We start from the raw sequence: 13,603 nt of genomic DNA, 5'->3' as shown, positions 1-13,603 counted from the left end.
AGAGTTAATATTCAGACTGACCTGAATTACTCTTGGTGTTAGCCCACAAGCACAGCTGCTTGTCTATGTATTTTGCCACACAAGCTACGTTAGGTTAACTAGGTATGAGTCTAACTTACAATATGAACATTTTACTTCAATTAATTATACACCCACCAGCATTTCAATAGGTTGAAACAAAAGATTTGAACTTCTGGCTCCAAGTGAAAACACACCTCCTTTTTTATTGGTGTTTACAATATATCTACCTAGTTTATTTACAGAGGAGAACCCAAATTATGCCTCTATTTATAAAGTCTTCTTGCCCGACAAAATACAAGGGGCTTTTTACTAATAATTAGTTTAGCAAACTGGTTGAATGAGCTTTTGAGAAAGGTGTCAGTTAAGAGTTCTGAAAAAAAAAATGCTTCTCAGGGGATTCCTTTCATTGCAAGGATAAAAAGCAAACATCACCACACACCTCCCCTTCATGATACAAACATGAAAAGTTTACATCATTCAGAAGGTGATGTAATCTTTTCATACTTCACTGGAAACTCTAATGTGACAGCATTTCCTTGGCATACTTTCTGAAGCGATCACAAAGCATAAGAAGATATCTGAGTTTGCAAAGAGGAAAAGCTGCTCTTTGATTTATTCACTTTAATAGCACCTGTATTCAGTTACACTCAAGTGCAATCAAGTAAAAAACAAGATCTTATGTCTCTCACTCCTTTTGGCCTCATATTTCAATTACTATATCATAATATTTTTTAAAATTCATAAAAGCACAATACTAAATGGAAATAAATGTTTTCCAAGTGAAGAACGAACTTCGTTCTCTATTTCCAGTAAGGTAAATTCATAGTTAAATTACACAGACCAACAGCTCCAACCATTTCATTCCACCTTGATCCTTGATTTAGGTAAGGTCCCAACTGAAATCAACAAAAAGTTTATCAATGATTTAATGGGAACTGGATCAGGCCCCTGAAATCCACACACACTGGGAAACAGACGTTTTATGCCTACTTTAATTTGCAGAGGTATCTCTGAGCGCTTAACCAGAGAAAAACTTAAGTTATAACGCCAACTCTTTCAGTTTTAGCACTCCTGAAACCTTGGCACTCAAAACAACAGTGAGGTAATGCTTGCATTTTCTGTGCAATGAGCAGTTTTTAAAATTCAGTTCTCTAGACTGCTTCTACTACAATTTCAGCCTGCAGTTAGGCGTTAGGGTTATACGTTTCTCCCTCTCATCATTTGTGGTATGACAAGCAGTCACACAGCGAACAGGAGGTGGAAGGAGAATAGAGCCTGCTTGGAAAAACAAAAACCTATACCCCCAACGTTTTGCCTGGTTATTTTTTCACCTGGATCCGTTCCCCAAACTGATGCACCCTACAGTCATGCAGCTGCTTGCATTTGCTCAAGCGAGGAAACAGCAACCTGACTGGCAGCTGTGAGCAGCTATTGTTCAAACTGTCACTACTATGAAGCACTTACTCATGAAACTTCACCCATACTTCAGAGACAATCTAGTTTGGAGCAGAATATTTTTGAAGGTCAAATGACACTTACACATTTAACCAGGTTGAGTTTTTGGATAACACTTTCAGAACAATCCTCTGCTTTAAGAAACGTTCAGAACGTTACACAACTGAAGTGGCAGTTTGGGTCTGTAGATTTTTAAAGGAAGCTCTTACAAATCATTTCAAATGATCTGTTAAATCCTGTTGTTGTTGGGGGAGGGGGAGAGAAGGACAGAAGTAGAAATCCATGTACATTTCTAGAATACGTAGGCGATTGCTGTCACATACTTTCTTCCTGAAGGCGTGCCATAACCTGGACATCAGTCAAGTCCTGCAGCTTATATCCCATCGAGATGGAGTCATCAGATGTACTCAGCTCACTGTCCACAGATGACTGAGAGCTCAGTGCAGAATGCATGCTCAAGTAACCTTTAGGAGGGAGGAGGAGGAGGAGGGAGGAACAGAAAAAGCATTTAGACATCCACATACAAAACAAGAGTGAGCAGCAGAATATTTTCTCCAGTAATAAAATCAGTGCAGGTGTGAAGTTCAGCTGAGAGGCGGTTGCTAGAAATAAGAAGTTAGCAATGACTCGAGAACACAATGCTCAGTGTTCTAACCTGCAGCTTTCAGGAGGCTGAGAGTCTTTATGTGGGGAGCATTTCATGGGCTTTTGTCCAAAAGAAGGCAAAGGGATGCTTAGCGAGTTTGAGCTTAGAAATATTCTAAGATCAGTATTTATTGTTTCTGCCAATTTTGAGAAGGGGGCTGCTATTGGTCTAGATATTAAGCAGTGAAGTTGCACAAAGTGTCTGCTACCATGCTTGCAAGCAGTCATAGGAGTAATAGGATCCAAATGGCTTCCAGAGTACAGTATCTCAAAAAGTGGATAGGCAATTTACTTATGCAAAGTAGAGTTTACACTAGACTACCCCCACCTCATTCCTGAGGTTTACCCATTTTCATCATAAATCAAACTGAAAGCTTTTACAGGAAAGGACATAACTTGTTCTTATAACAGGTCATGGTATCTTTACTGTCACATTAATAAAAAAACAAGCTGGAACGATCTTCCTACCAGGGTACGTTTTCATAACACAGGCATCAAAAAGAGGAACAAGTCATTTTCCCTCCTTTAGATAAAAGCATAAAACCATAATGAAGTGCAAAATTTTACCTGTTAGTACTTTTTAGTAAGTGAAGCAAGTCAGTATTTTCCACAGTACAAAACCACTACTACTTGCTACTGAAACAGGAAGACAGGGGAAAGCCATATAACTTGTGGATTATACTAATACACTTGTCCTTTGAACGCAGGCAGCTTGTAAGCAACCCTGTATGCAGAAACATTGAGTCTTTTGGTTCCTCCTCAAATCCTTTCCTCCTGGCGACTAGGAGGAACGTTACAGCAATAAAGGTGAGCCTGTTGTACCACCTAACTGTTAGCATATCTCCATCTGTAGATGGTAGACAGAAGCAGGCAATATTAGGAGAGTCTTGCTACCGTTCCATTGAGATTAAGTTCTGGCTGGGAGCAGTATCATTTTGCAAGCAAGAACTGGTCAGCAGTTAGTGTACTAGCATACCTCCATCTTCCTTTCCCATTTTAAAACTACCATACTGCTTTATATAAAAGACATTACTAGAAAAAACCTTTGGAAACACAGGAAGGGATTACCGAGTGTAAAATCTTCTACATGGCAAACCTGGGCCTATCTCGCCACAAGTTACAAAATACTGTAACATGCTGCTAGCATAAGTAGCCCTAGAACAGACATGTTACATAGCTCATGTAACTTGCAGAGCTATTTTAGAAGAACACCTAATTATCTGAAAGTAATTCCAAGACAAGGTTGTAATTAGTACTACAGAGATTTAGACGAACGAAGAAATAAGGAAAAACAGAACAATCTGACAGAAGATCAGATAAAGACGTAGACGTGCAAGGGCCTTTCTAAGAGCACTTGACATCACTTCAGCTAGAGCAGGATTAACAAATACAAATCCTGTTCAGACAGGGATTCAGGATCATCACTTAAATAAAAATCAGCTAGTAGGCTATAAAGCATCAGCTGACAGATCAAGGACATAAGTCAGCCTCCCAAAGCATCTACATGATGTCACTCACCATCTACCTTTACTTCAGCTCATGCACTTTTGCCAGCTGTGTTCTTGAACTGAAACAGTGTTTAAGTGTTGGAGGCAGTACTCCTGCTGAATAATTCTCAGCAACATTTCCAGTGTCATTTGGAGACACCAAAACATTCGGTTCTAGGCAAAGCGTTTAAAAACCGTTGTTGAACAACATTTTCAAACAACGGCTAATTTCCTGACAGAAAGGAAAAAGTAGCAGGTTCTCACTGTTATGTCTTCAAGATTTTCTTTTGCACCAGTTGTTAGAGTACTAACAGATGGCACAGAAAACTTACGGTTCAAGTCCGGGGCTTATCACAGACTTCCCATGCGGACATGGATCAAACTGCTTGGTACTGGTGCGCTTCAGATTCCTCGTTCGAAAAGGCATAAACTTTTCCCTGTTTCGAGACGCTTACATATTGTGCTGAAGGACGTGCCGGTGTGGTGTCAGGGGGGTGGTGTGCACGTGTCTATTACACACGCTCTAGATCAAGGCACTCCAGTCTCAAGACTGAACTACTATACGACCCAGCCCTGTTTGCTTCCTTTTGGTGTTAAGACACTTTAAGCACCTGAAGAAAGACTAGCACGTTGGTAGAGGTTGTACTCATAGGAAGTAGCGTAATGAATAACCTGCAGTGCTCATGACAACTCAGTTCTAGGAAAAGGACAACAGATTTAGCTTGTATTAGTTACTGATCCCAGTGATCTTAATCACATCCACGTACTTCTCTTTTCAGTAACTCCAGAAAAGTTTTCAAGTCATTCTTAAGTCAAAAATAATCGCAGAGACTGCTCAGTCAAGCTCAGCTCTGGACGGAATAGGTGCCAGTCTAGCTCTGTTGTGACACCTGCGCTTCAGTCTCTCAAAAGACGTTCCAAGGAGGTGGTAACGAAAGCCTTAGAGTACAGATATGCGTTAGTCCACTTGACTTACTATATTTGTATAGCACAGTCCGGTGTTAGGAATTATTTTGGAACTCTTTGCAGCAATAAAAGCACAGAAAATAGTCTCCATGAAAGAGAAAACGGGGTTGGATGGGAAGGAAGAAACCAGAAACAGTTTTTTAAACCATAAAAAACATTCAAGGACAAGCTTTGAAGTTATTCATTAGTTGACAGAACATTAGTATGAATTGGGTCAGAAACTATAAGAGGGTAAGATACAGAGGAAACAAAAACAAATCCTGACCCATTCCCATACCGTAACAGAACAGTTTCAGAGGTAAAAAGGAGGAGAAATGCAGCTTCAGCAGATGAACATTCCTAGAAGTTGCATGGACAGGTTTACACATCAATAAAACAGTTTTGCATGGAAATAAGGTCATTATAGATCTAGTTTCAAACCCTGAACCAAAGGATGACATGATGCCAACTGACCTCATTAAAAAAAAAATACATGCACAAAACACCTGAACACAGAGATAAATGAAGTAGTTTAAGGAGATTTAGATATTTGTTTTCCCTGAAAAACTCAACTTGCAAAAATAATCAGTTTTACACACATCTCTTTTGTTTACTAAAGACATTAAGCATTCATTCATATTTACAGGTGAAAAATCAATAGATCCTGAAAGGACCTGCAGCTGTGAAAACATCCATATGCAAGACTTTTTAAAAAAAAAAAAAAAAAAAGGTTCATTTAATATCAAGTTTCAAGCCAGAAACTGTTAAGCATGCTTTGTTTTTTAAACATGCAAATTAAGATGTAGCAATTTCCACAAAAACTAAACCAAAGAAAGAAGCCTCATTTGATAAGAAGCCAAGAGGCAAAACATTTCTAATAGGAAACTGAGCATGAACTACATCGAGGATAAAGGATGCTATTGAAATAGCCCAGAAGGACTCCTTAGGCAGCCGCTTAAAAGCAAAGGCAGACCTGAGGCCAAGGCATTTAGGAGAGGTTTCATTGTTACACCTACAAACGCACAGAAAATTCCTGTTAGAAGTTTAAGTTGCCTCTAAGTTAGGAGCTCTGACTCCAAATACAGTAAACTGTGATGAAAAGCTTTTGCTATTTCATGTTCAATTCCTCACTCAGCCAATTGAAAGACAGGCCCTGAAGACTACACCTTCTATCTTAAAGCATAAAGCTTCTTTTTCTTCCCTAGATTCATATTTTTAAAAAGAAACTTCAAACTTGTAAGCAAAAAAAAAAAAAAATTCCTATATAGAGTTAATGCCCATGTATGATAACATTATTCAAGGAGCAATCTTTATCTTTTTTAATTTTGGCCTCAACAACTGTTTTATACTTTACGTCACTTAAAATTAGTACAATTTAAAAATATATAGAGACAGAGTTATAAAAACAAAAACATTAAGTAATCATAAGACATTTAGAATGCAAGGAGGTTTTCTCCCATGTACTAGATCAAACTAAAGTTATTGACAGAGCATGTTAAAAGGAGAAAACCTCATGGGTGGCCTTTCTCTCTCAATAACTTTTCCCTGTTCCTTCCCTAAAATGGCCCATTAGTAATCCTCCTTGCATTTTAAATACTAAAGAGGTTTGCACTGCTCTACCGACATGCCATACCTGAGCTGCCACAGGTTAGTAGTGCTTTGTTAGTCGATTTGAGATGCCCAGGAGAGTTTAGTGCATTGCTACAGGAGCCTGTCTCTGTATTCAAATTATGTGCACTTGGTGATGCCAGTGGACTGCAATACAGGTTTTTCCATCTACTGGCTAGAAGGAAAAATACAAGAAAGCCATAGAGGTTAACAAATTATTTTTAAAAAACAAAGAGCATAGGACAAAGGTAGGCATCAAGTCAAACATGCTTAAATATTATGTTTGCTGTACTTTAAATGAGACATCGCGATGGTGCTGGTTATAAGACACAGAAAGCAAAACAGTACCTGCTCCCTTGCTCGATCTCCCCCTTTAACCTATTCTGACACTTCTGAAGAATTCCAAGAAGAACTTCTAACAAACTTAGCCTTGAAAAAGACATACATTTCTTAAAGTTTCAGTTCTGATCTTCAAAGAGGACTGTCGTCATAAGTATCTGTTACTTTCCTACCCCACCTCCATTTGAAAAAAAAAAAAAAAAAAAAAAAACACCCTCCACTGAACTTTGTGTTTAAACACGTATCATTCTGAATTTTTAACAGTGGAATCAAAACAGCATTAAAGTACAAGCACCATTCCTTAAGCTTAAAAGGAGAGCAAACGAATATGAAAACAGCCTTTTTGAAATATTTATTCAACATGCAGACTTGCATATGAGTTAGTGAAACAACCAAAAAGAGGTAAGTAGCAAAACTTAGTGAATCCAGTCTTCCTGAAGCTGGAAATAAGCAGCTACAATGGTACAGAAATGATTGTGTCTATAACCCGTGTACATTCAAGTGACTGCTGAACTGTCCAAACCCTTGCAATTTAAAAACTGTAGCCAAGAAAATATTGATGATTCACTATGTAGGTGTGTGGGGCGGTGTAGATTTATACAGATAGTAGATCACACAATGTTTTAGCTAAAAAAAAAAAAAAAAAGGACTGATAGAGTATATACAAAGCGGGATACATTTCAAAAAGAAAACAAAGCTTTATTCAAACTAAGCATCATTCAGTTTTTAAGTGCAGCTGGCTTATAAAAGTAAATGAAAGAGCTTCTTAAACCACATTCAGTTATCAGGAATTTCAAGGTCAAACTCAAAATAAGTCCGATTATGGGCAGTGCTAAAGGCACCGTTAGTATGTAAATTCAAAAAGTAAGTGGCTTCTCTGACTTCGAATCACTGAGGTAGAATTACTGGTGAAACTGGAATCAACGTTATTGCATTCCTATAGAGACAAAGCTGACCAATTCAAAACCTTAGCAGGCCACCACACCAATGTTGTCCAAAAGTCGTGTCTTTCCAGCAATTAAGACCATCACTGGACTTCAAAATGTTAATTCTCTCAAAAAAGTCACTTTCTCAAACAAAACTGCTAACCACGGTCTTTGCATTTAGAGTTTCATGACTCAAAGCAGGCAGACGGGGTTGCTTTCCAACCACCAGTTGTTAGAAGAAAGCAATAAAACTAGTCATCCCACCAGCTGCAGGTTAAATCACAGCTGCTAACATAGGAGATTTATAAAATACCCGAACAGATAACTTATTCACTTCAAATCCCTCACTGTTTTATCTATCAGTGATTCAGCTCAGCACTTATACATTTTACGTTGAGGGTGACAGAGCATTGGAACAGGTTGCCCAGAGAGGTAGTGGAGTCTCCTTCCCTGGAGATATTCAAAACCCGTCTGGATGTGATCCTGGGCAATATGCTCTAGGTGACCCTGCTTGAGCAGGGAGGTTGGACTAGATGATCTCCAGAGGTCCCTTCCAACCTAAACGATTCTGTGAACCAGGAGTGTATTTGAAAAGACCAAGGAAGGATACCCACCAGATGGTTTACCAGCTGATGTACTATGGATATGTATAAACATAACAACCTTCTCAGTTCTATAATGAAGCAAACTGTACATCTATTCTCACAGCTCTTGCATTAGTGAAAGGCTAATACGGAACTGATTGTTTTGCATTCTAATAAAGGGGAAAGGAAAACAAAAAACCCAACAAACGTAAAGCACAGACTTAGGAAGTGGCATGCGACTACTGAAGAGAACGTCCCATAGCATTTTTCATTTCAGATAGGTTAACCACCAAAAGAGACTCTCTTAAGTTCAGTAACACAGCCGAAAGAGCCACCACGAAGCGCTTTTAGGAAATGTTTAAACTGAGAGGGGCGTACCTGTTTTCCAAGTGAAAGAGTTTATTCAAACTACAGGATTCTAACATTTCATAGACGCTCGATGCTAACAGCTTACAATAATTTTAATCAGGTTTAAAAATAATTGCCATTATGAACACTAAACTTTTTTTTTTTTTTTACATCGAGAAAGCTATATAGTTTCATGTAGTTTTCCTCTTAGAAAGATATTTTTCTCTATATTTTATATTAAAAATATTCAAGAGTATCAATCAATTATGTCATCAAATAAGAGTCTGAAAACACTGAAATATGTTTTAGTGTTTAGGCTCTGAACACATTAAAAACAGAAAGGTGATCATTTTGGCATTAAACTTGAAATACCTATATTTATAGTTTTAAAAAAAAGTGAAAGAGGCAAAAAAGTTACAGAGGTTTGGTGTATTACTTGTAGTCAGCAGTTTTCTTAATGTTTACAAAACAATCTCTTAACTGCATTAGTTGATATAATATCATCGTATATCAAAAGCAGAGAGGTTTTTATACCGTGACAAATTTGGCTTTACAAACGTGCACTAAGAACACAACGTTTGAAGGTGCTATCTCTGCAGATATTCTCAGATACAATACACCGCAAACTTGATATCTCTTTCATTCTACTATTTCTTAATGATATAAAGATGTATATAAGATGAAATAGAAGGAACTTGAAGTAGCAGTGCTAGTTTACATACCTTGGTCAAGTCTGTTTATAAGAGTTCGGCAGGCTGCTTCTGTCTCAGGACTGGGATTGTCCAATACCTGCCGGCACCATTTTAAAGGTGAGCCCGTTTTCTGATCTCCAGCTGATTTTCTCGGGGAGACGTACAGCCTTATAGCAAGGATTGAAAGGAGACAGTGTAAAAGCTCATTAACCCAAAGCATGCAGCCAGAGAAGTAATATTTCCTAAAGTAAACCTAAACTCTTTTATCATTTAGTGTTTAAAAAAAAATAAAATCCTTTTATTAGATTTAAATTGTAAACTATGACTCAAACCACATATACTGTTATGGGAATTAAATTCACTTAATGATGGCTCCACAGAGAAAGTACACAGCCTCTACAAGGCAAGCTTAAACCTGCCGGTATAAGAACGCTACTGGAACATTAAGTTGTCTGATACTGATTTCTAATCTGTCCACTTTTCATCACCTATTGGCCCTTCCTCTCCCCTCCACAAACGTCTCATGACAAAGATGCTACAACCACGCGTCTAAGCACACGCCACTATCAATAATAAAGAACCAAGCTCTAGGAGGCACGTAGTTGAGATCCAGTGCCTCAGTTCTGGATGCTCTGAAGTTACACACTAAAAAACCATACTTAAAAAACAGGTGTTAATTACACTGTCATCACTAACAACATGCTCTCAGTTAAAACGTATCACCTGAGTCCACTCTTTGAGGAAATTAGTATGCAAGCTATGCTTTCATGAAGTGTTCAATAGCAGGGAGAGCGGTAGAGGTGGGGAAGCGGTTCTAATTTAATATTAGATTGATCCTCTTTTAAAAGAAGTCTTTAACAGTATTTCTCTTTTGTTAAAAAACAAACAAAACTAAACCAAAAATGCACACAGCTCTGGATATTCCCCCTGTACTGCACTGCAGAAAACATCCGTCTCTTATCTTCTAACAGCATCTCTCTGGGACACTAAATGAACAGTACAAAGACTGACCACAGCCCTCCGGGACAAATAAAGGAGAACAATACCGTGATTTTAATTAGAAGTTTCAAAAATCTTCACATAGCTAGTATGAAGAGTATGCTACCTTTTCAATTTTTTTGTTGTTATGTTAGACGAGTCCTCCTAAAGCCTAAGCTTCTGTCAATTCTAATTCACCTGGCATGCTATTTTACATATAGATGCAGGATTAGCCTTACATATAAACGGATATGATCAGCTTATACCCCCAGACTATTTACAACTGATGAGTAAAGTAGCATCTTAATTGTATTTCATGAAAGTTTCTCTCCAGAAAGGTTAAAGGGTATAGGAGCCACACTGAAAAGCAATGCAAGAATTTTATTTATACATCCAACATTCATAATTTCAAAGTCATAAAAAATCCCAATCAATAAAAAAAATTAAAGTATCAATAGCAACCAACTTGAAAAATATTTATAAGAAAAAAGTCAGTATTTTATAAAACTTAAAACAGATCTTAATTCTTGTATGTCATTTAGTGAAGAACACTCTCACGTAGAGCACCTTGCAATCTCAATCAATAGCATGCCAGAGGTGAGCCATCTTTGAAGTAATAAGCACAGTCATTAAGAGAATTTGTCCACAACAACAAGAGGTTTCCTAGAGATAATAATACATACCTTACTGTTTAAATATTGGAGTTCCAACTATGTAGTCTTAACACACATACGTTAATACATTTTGCTGTGCTGTGAATGCATTTGGTAGCTGTGCGTGCTACAAAGAGATACTTAATATACTCTTCTGCTGAACTCATTCAAAGGATCATAAAAACGATTCACAGGTAGGAAAATACACTTACACTGACAGACTTAAAGAACTGCAGCTGTGCAGTTTATCACAGAGTCTGAGAGATGACTATCAGTGAACACAGAAAAAAGCAGAGGAGATTTCTGAAAACAAAAACATTTTTGATCTTGTTAACAAGGCCGTAAGGTTCTCAAATTTCTATTTTCAGCTATTGAATTTGTCCACAAAGTAATTTCTTAGCATTAAGGGTACCAAAAGAGGTGGAAGACTTGCCAGCTCTTTGAAATTTAGCTATTGAATAAGTTTCTAGAAGAGATATGCTTTGAGAAGAAATTCTGTGGGATGAATGCACAGGAATCTGATCTATAAGTCTGGTTGTCCTTTGCAGGCATGAAGCCTACGGCTCTCAAGCCTATCTTTCTCAAAAGGCTGTGAATAGCTGTTCTCATGGCCTTCAATGAGCACAATAGTTACATTTCTGCATCAAGAAAATTCTTAGTGTAGGCTTCATGGATCATACTCTCCTATGAGAGTTAGAGAGATGTGCTATGGGCACAATCACACAACAAAACTCCTGCTCTTCCCAGCACCACCTCCCTCTCAAACATCAAATCCCATAGCAGTATATCAGCTGCTGCCGGGTACAATGAACTGCTTTAAAAAGTCCTCTTGGTCATCAGCAAACCAGCTATAGTGACATTTGATGCAACTGACTTAAATTGCTCCCAACAGCTCTCTGCCCTATTGGAAGGTTGTTGTCCACACACAAGCATAAGCATAATATTTCACCTTTCTCAGTGCAAAATCCAGCATTTGAGCATAAAAACGATCACGAGGATGGTTTTAACATTTCAAGGAGTCTGCATGCACTTCAAATCCCTCCTACTCTCTCTTCTAGCTTTCAGAAAAATGTAGAGCTAATGGCAATAAATTGTTATACTACTGCAACAAGACTCAAGTCTTTTTCCCCAGTTACTCAGGTTCACTCAGATTTCTCACTTTTAATTCATAAAATATTCCTAACCCCAAGAAAACTAATATAAATCATTAGATATTTTAGTAATCATACCATTGATTTCTAGAAAAACTCTCATGTTTAAAAGATTTAGGAGCATACTATTCAACACTCAGTTTTCAGATGTTCTCTCCATGGAAGCTTCAGTGTTTTTCCAAGACAAAACATACAAACAACTGCAGTACTTAAAATACTGTCCTTACATCAAAATATCCATCTAACCTTTTACCCTGTCTCCTGTCAATAGCAGGGAGGCAAGGATAAGTATAAAAACAGTTCCATTAATACGCAGAAAGCTGCCCCGGATTCCCACAATCTCATAACTTGGGGCTATCAGCTTGAGCACCCCTGTATGCGCAATACAATTTTTTTTTTCCAGTGAAACTATCTAAGCCTTTTTGAATACATATCTGCTTTTATCATCCACAGCACCCTACTGCAATGAGTTCTACCATGTACTGACACGTTGTATGAAGAACTACCTCTATTCCCTTGCTTTGAAGCTGTCACCTGCTATTTAGAGTTGATATTTCCCAGTTCTTGGGGAAGGAATAGGGGTGGAAAGCAATTATTCTCTGTTGCCCTTTGACATGCCACTCATGACTTTACATGCCTCCATTACACTGCGACCCCTGGCCAGACACCTCTTTTTCAGGGTGCAGAGCTGCAATCTCTTTAGTCATTTGTCAACAGAATTTTTTTCATAACAAGCTTTACACAAAACCACAATAAAACATTCTGAACGCTAACTTGCTATTGACAAAATAAACGATGAGAAAGACAAACACAACTATTCTTGAAAGTGCAATGTTATCTATTTTAATCCAATAGAACAGAAAAAGCAAAGTGCTTTCTCCCTGGACTTATTTTACAGTTCAGACCAAGAAAGCAGCAATAAAACAATCAAACAGAAACGTGGTCAATAATCTCCTCGGGGCAGAGTGTGCTGTTCTTCACATATTTTAGATTAAGAAAGAAAAACCTTGCTCTACTTTGGGAAGTTCTTGTTATAGCCAGCCTCTTCGGAGAGGTTGCTTCTAATCATGTTTGTACCTGGGACTGCATCAGCCAATAACTATGATGCCTGTGTGATTGCTAGAAGCCCGTTTCGTCATGCAGCAGGGCTACCTGCTTCCCAGGGTGTAGAAGTTGCCTGTACTCTGTCAGAGGACTCGCATTTTTCAGCTAACAAGTCTACTGGCAAAAGACGGTCTCACTTATAACTTCACTAAAGACAATTAAACAACCTCAACTCATTTTTTCAGAACATTGCCAGTCACTTTTTATAAAGAGATGTCTTTAGAGGAACTCTGGCTTGATTTCTCAACGTCAGGTTTGCTCTTACTTTCTAGTCACTTTGGAGAAGAGCGTAACGTACTTACCAAGCCAATTTCTTAAAATACACTAGCATAGCTTATTCACTTGAAACACTACAGTCAATCTGGAAATTAAAAATACCAGCCCCACTAATATAAGTGAACATTTCTCCAGATACAACATAACGGAGTGAGAGTCACTTTTTACTAGAGATTCCCCCCCACGCTCGCCCTCCGTTAGCCACCTTGGCACAAGTGCCGCAGCAACAGAGGACAGGTTAATAGGGTATCACATTTCTAGCTTACCTAAAACAAGCCAGCTTCTTCTGACAGAGGTTTATACGATAAGCTAAATTCACTCTGCTCAGTTTAAAAATAAGAAGAGTTTTGGTAGTTTTATCCTTTAAGGCCATTTGATTTGTCAGGAGAGC

At 38.1% G+C, this 13,603-nt stretch overlaps 1 protein-coding gene across 10 annotated transcripts in view; it reads right to left on the bottom strand.

The window, feature by feature from the left end:
- LOC104154061 (SLAIN motif-containing protein-like) overlaps positions 1-13,603 on the bottom strand; it is a 28,812-nt gene that overhangs the window by 5,021 nt on the left and 10,188 nt on the right. For 5 of the 10 annotated variants that reach the window (XM_068957111.1, XM_068957112.1, XM_068957114.1 and 2 more), the window contains 3 exons: positions 9,081-9,217; positions 6,187-6,336; positions 1,800-1,940 (listed from right to left, as the gene is read on the bottom strand). In XM_068957111.1, the coding sequence (XP_068813212.1) occupies positions 1,800-1,940; positions 6,187-6,336; positions 9,081-9,217 (428 nt within the window). The remainder of the gene's footprint in view (positions 1-1,799; positions 1,941-6,186; positions 6,337-9,080; positions 9,218-13,603) is intronic. The other 5 variants (XM_068957119.1, XM_068957116.1, XM_068957121.1 and 2 more) reach the window with 1 other exon arrangement.

This window comes from Struthio camelus, chromosome 11, assembly GCF_040807025.1.
Source record: "Struthio camelus isolate bStrCam1 chromosome 11, bStrCam1.hap1, whole genome shotgun sequence".
Taxonomy (NCBI): domain Eukaryota; kingdom Metazoa; phylum Chordata; class Aves; order Struthioniformes; family Struthionidae; genus Struthio; species Struthio camelus.
The sequence above is the reverse complement of the archived record's forward strand: the minus strand, read 5'-3'. Positions and strand labels throughout refer to the sequence as shown.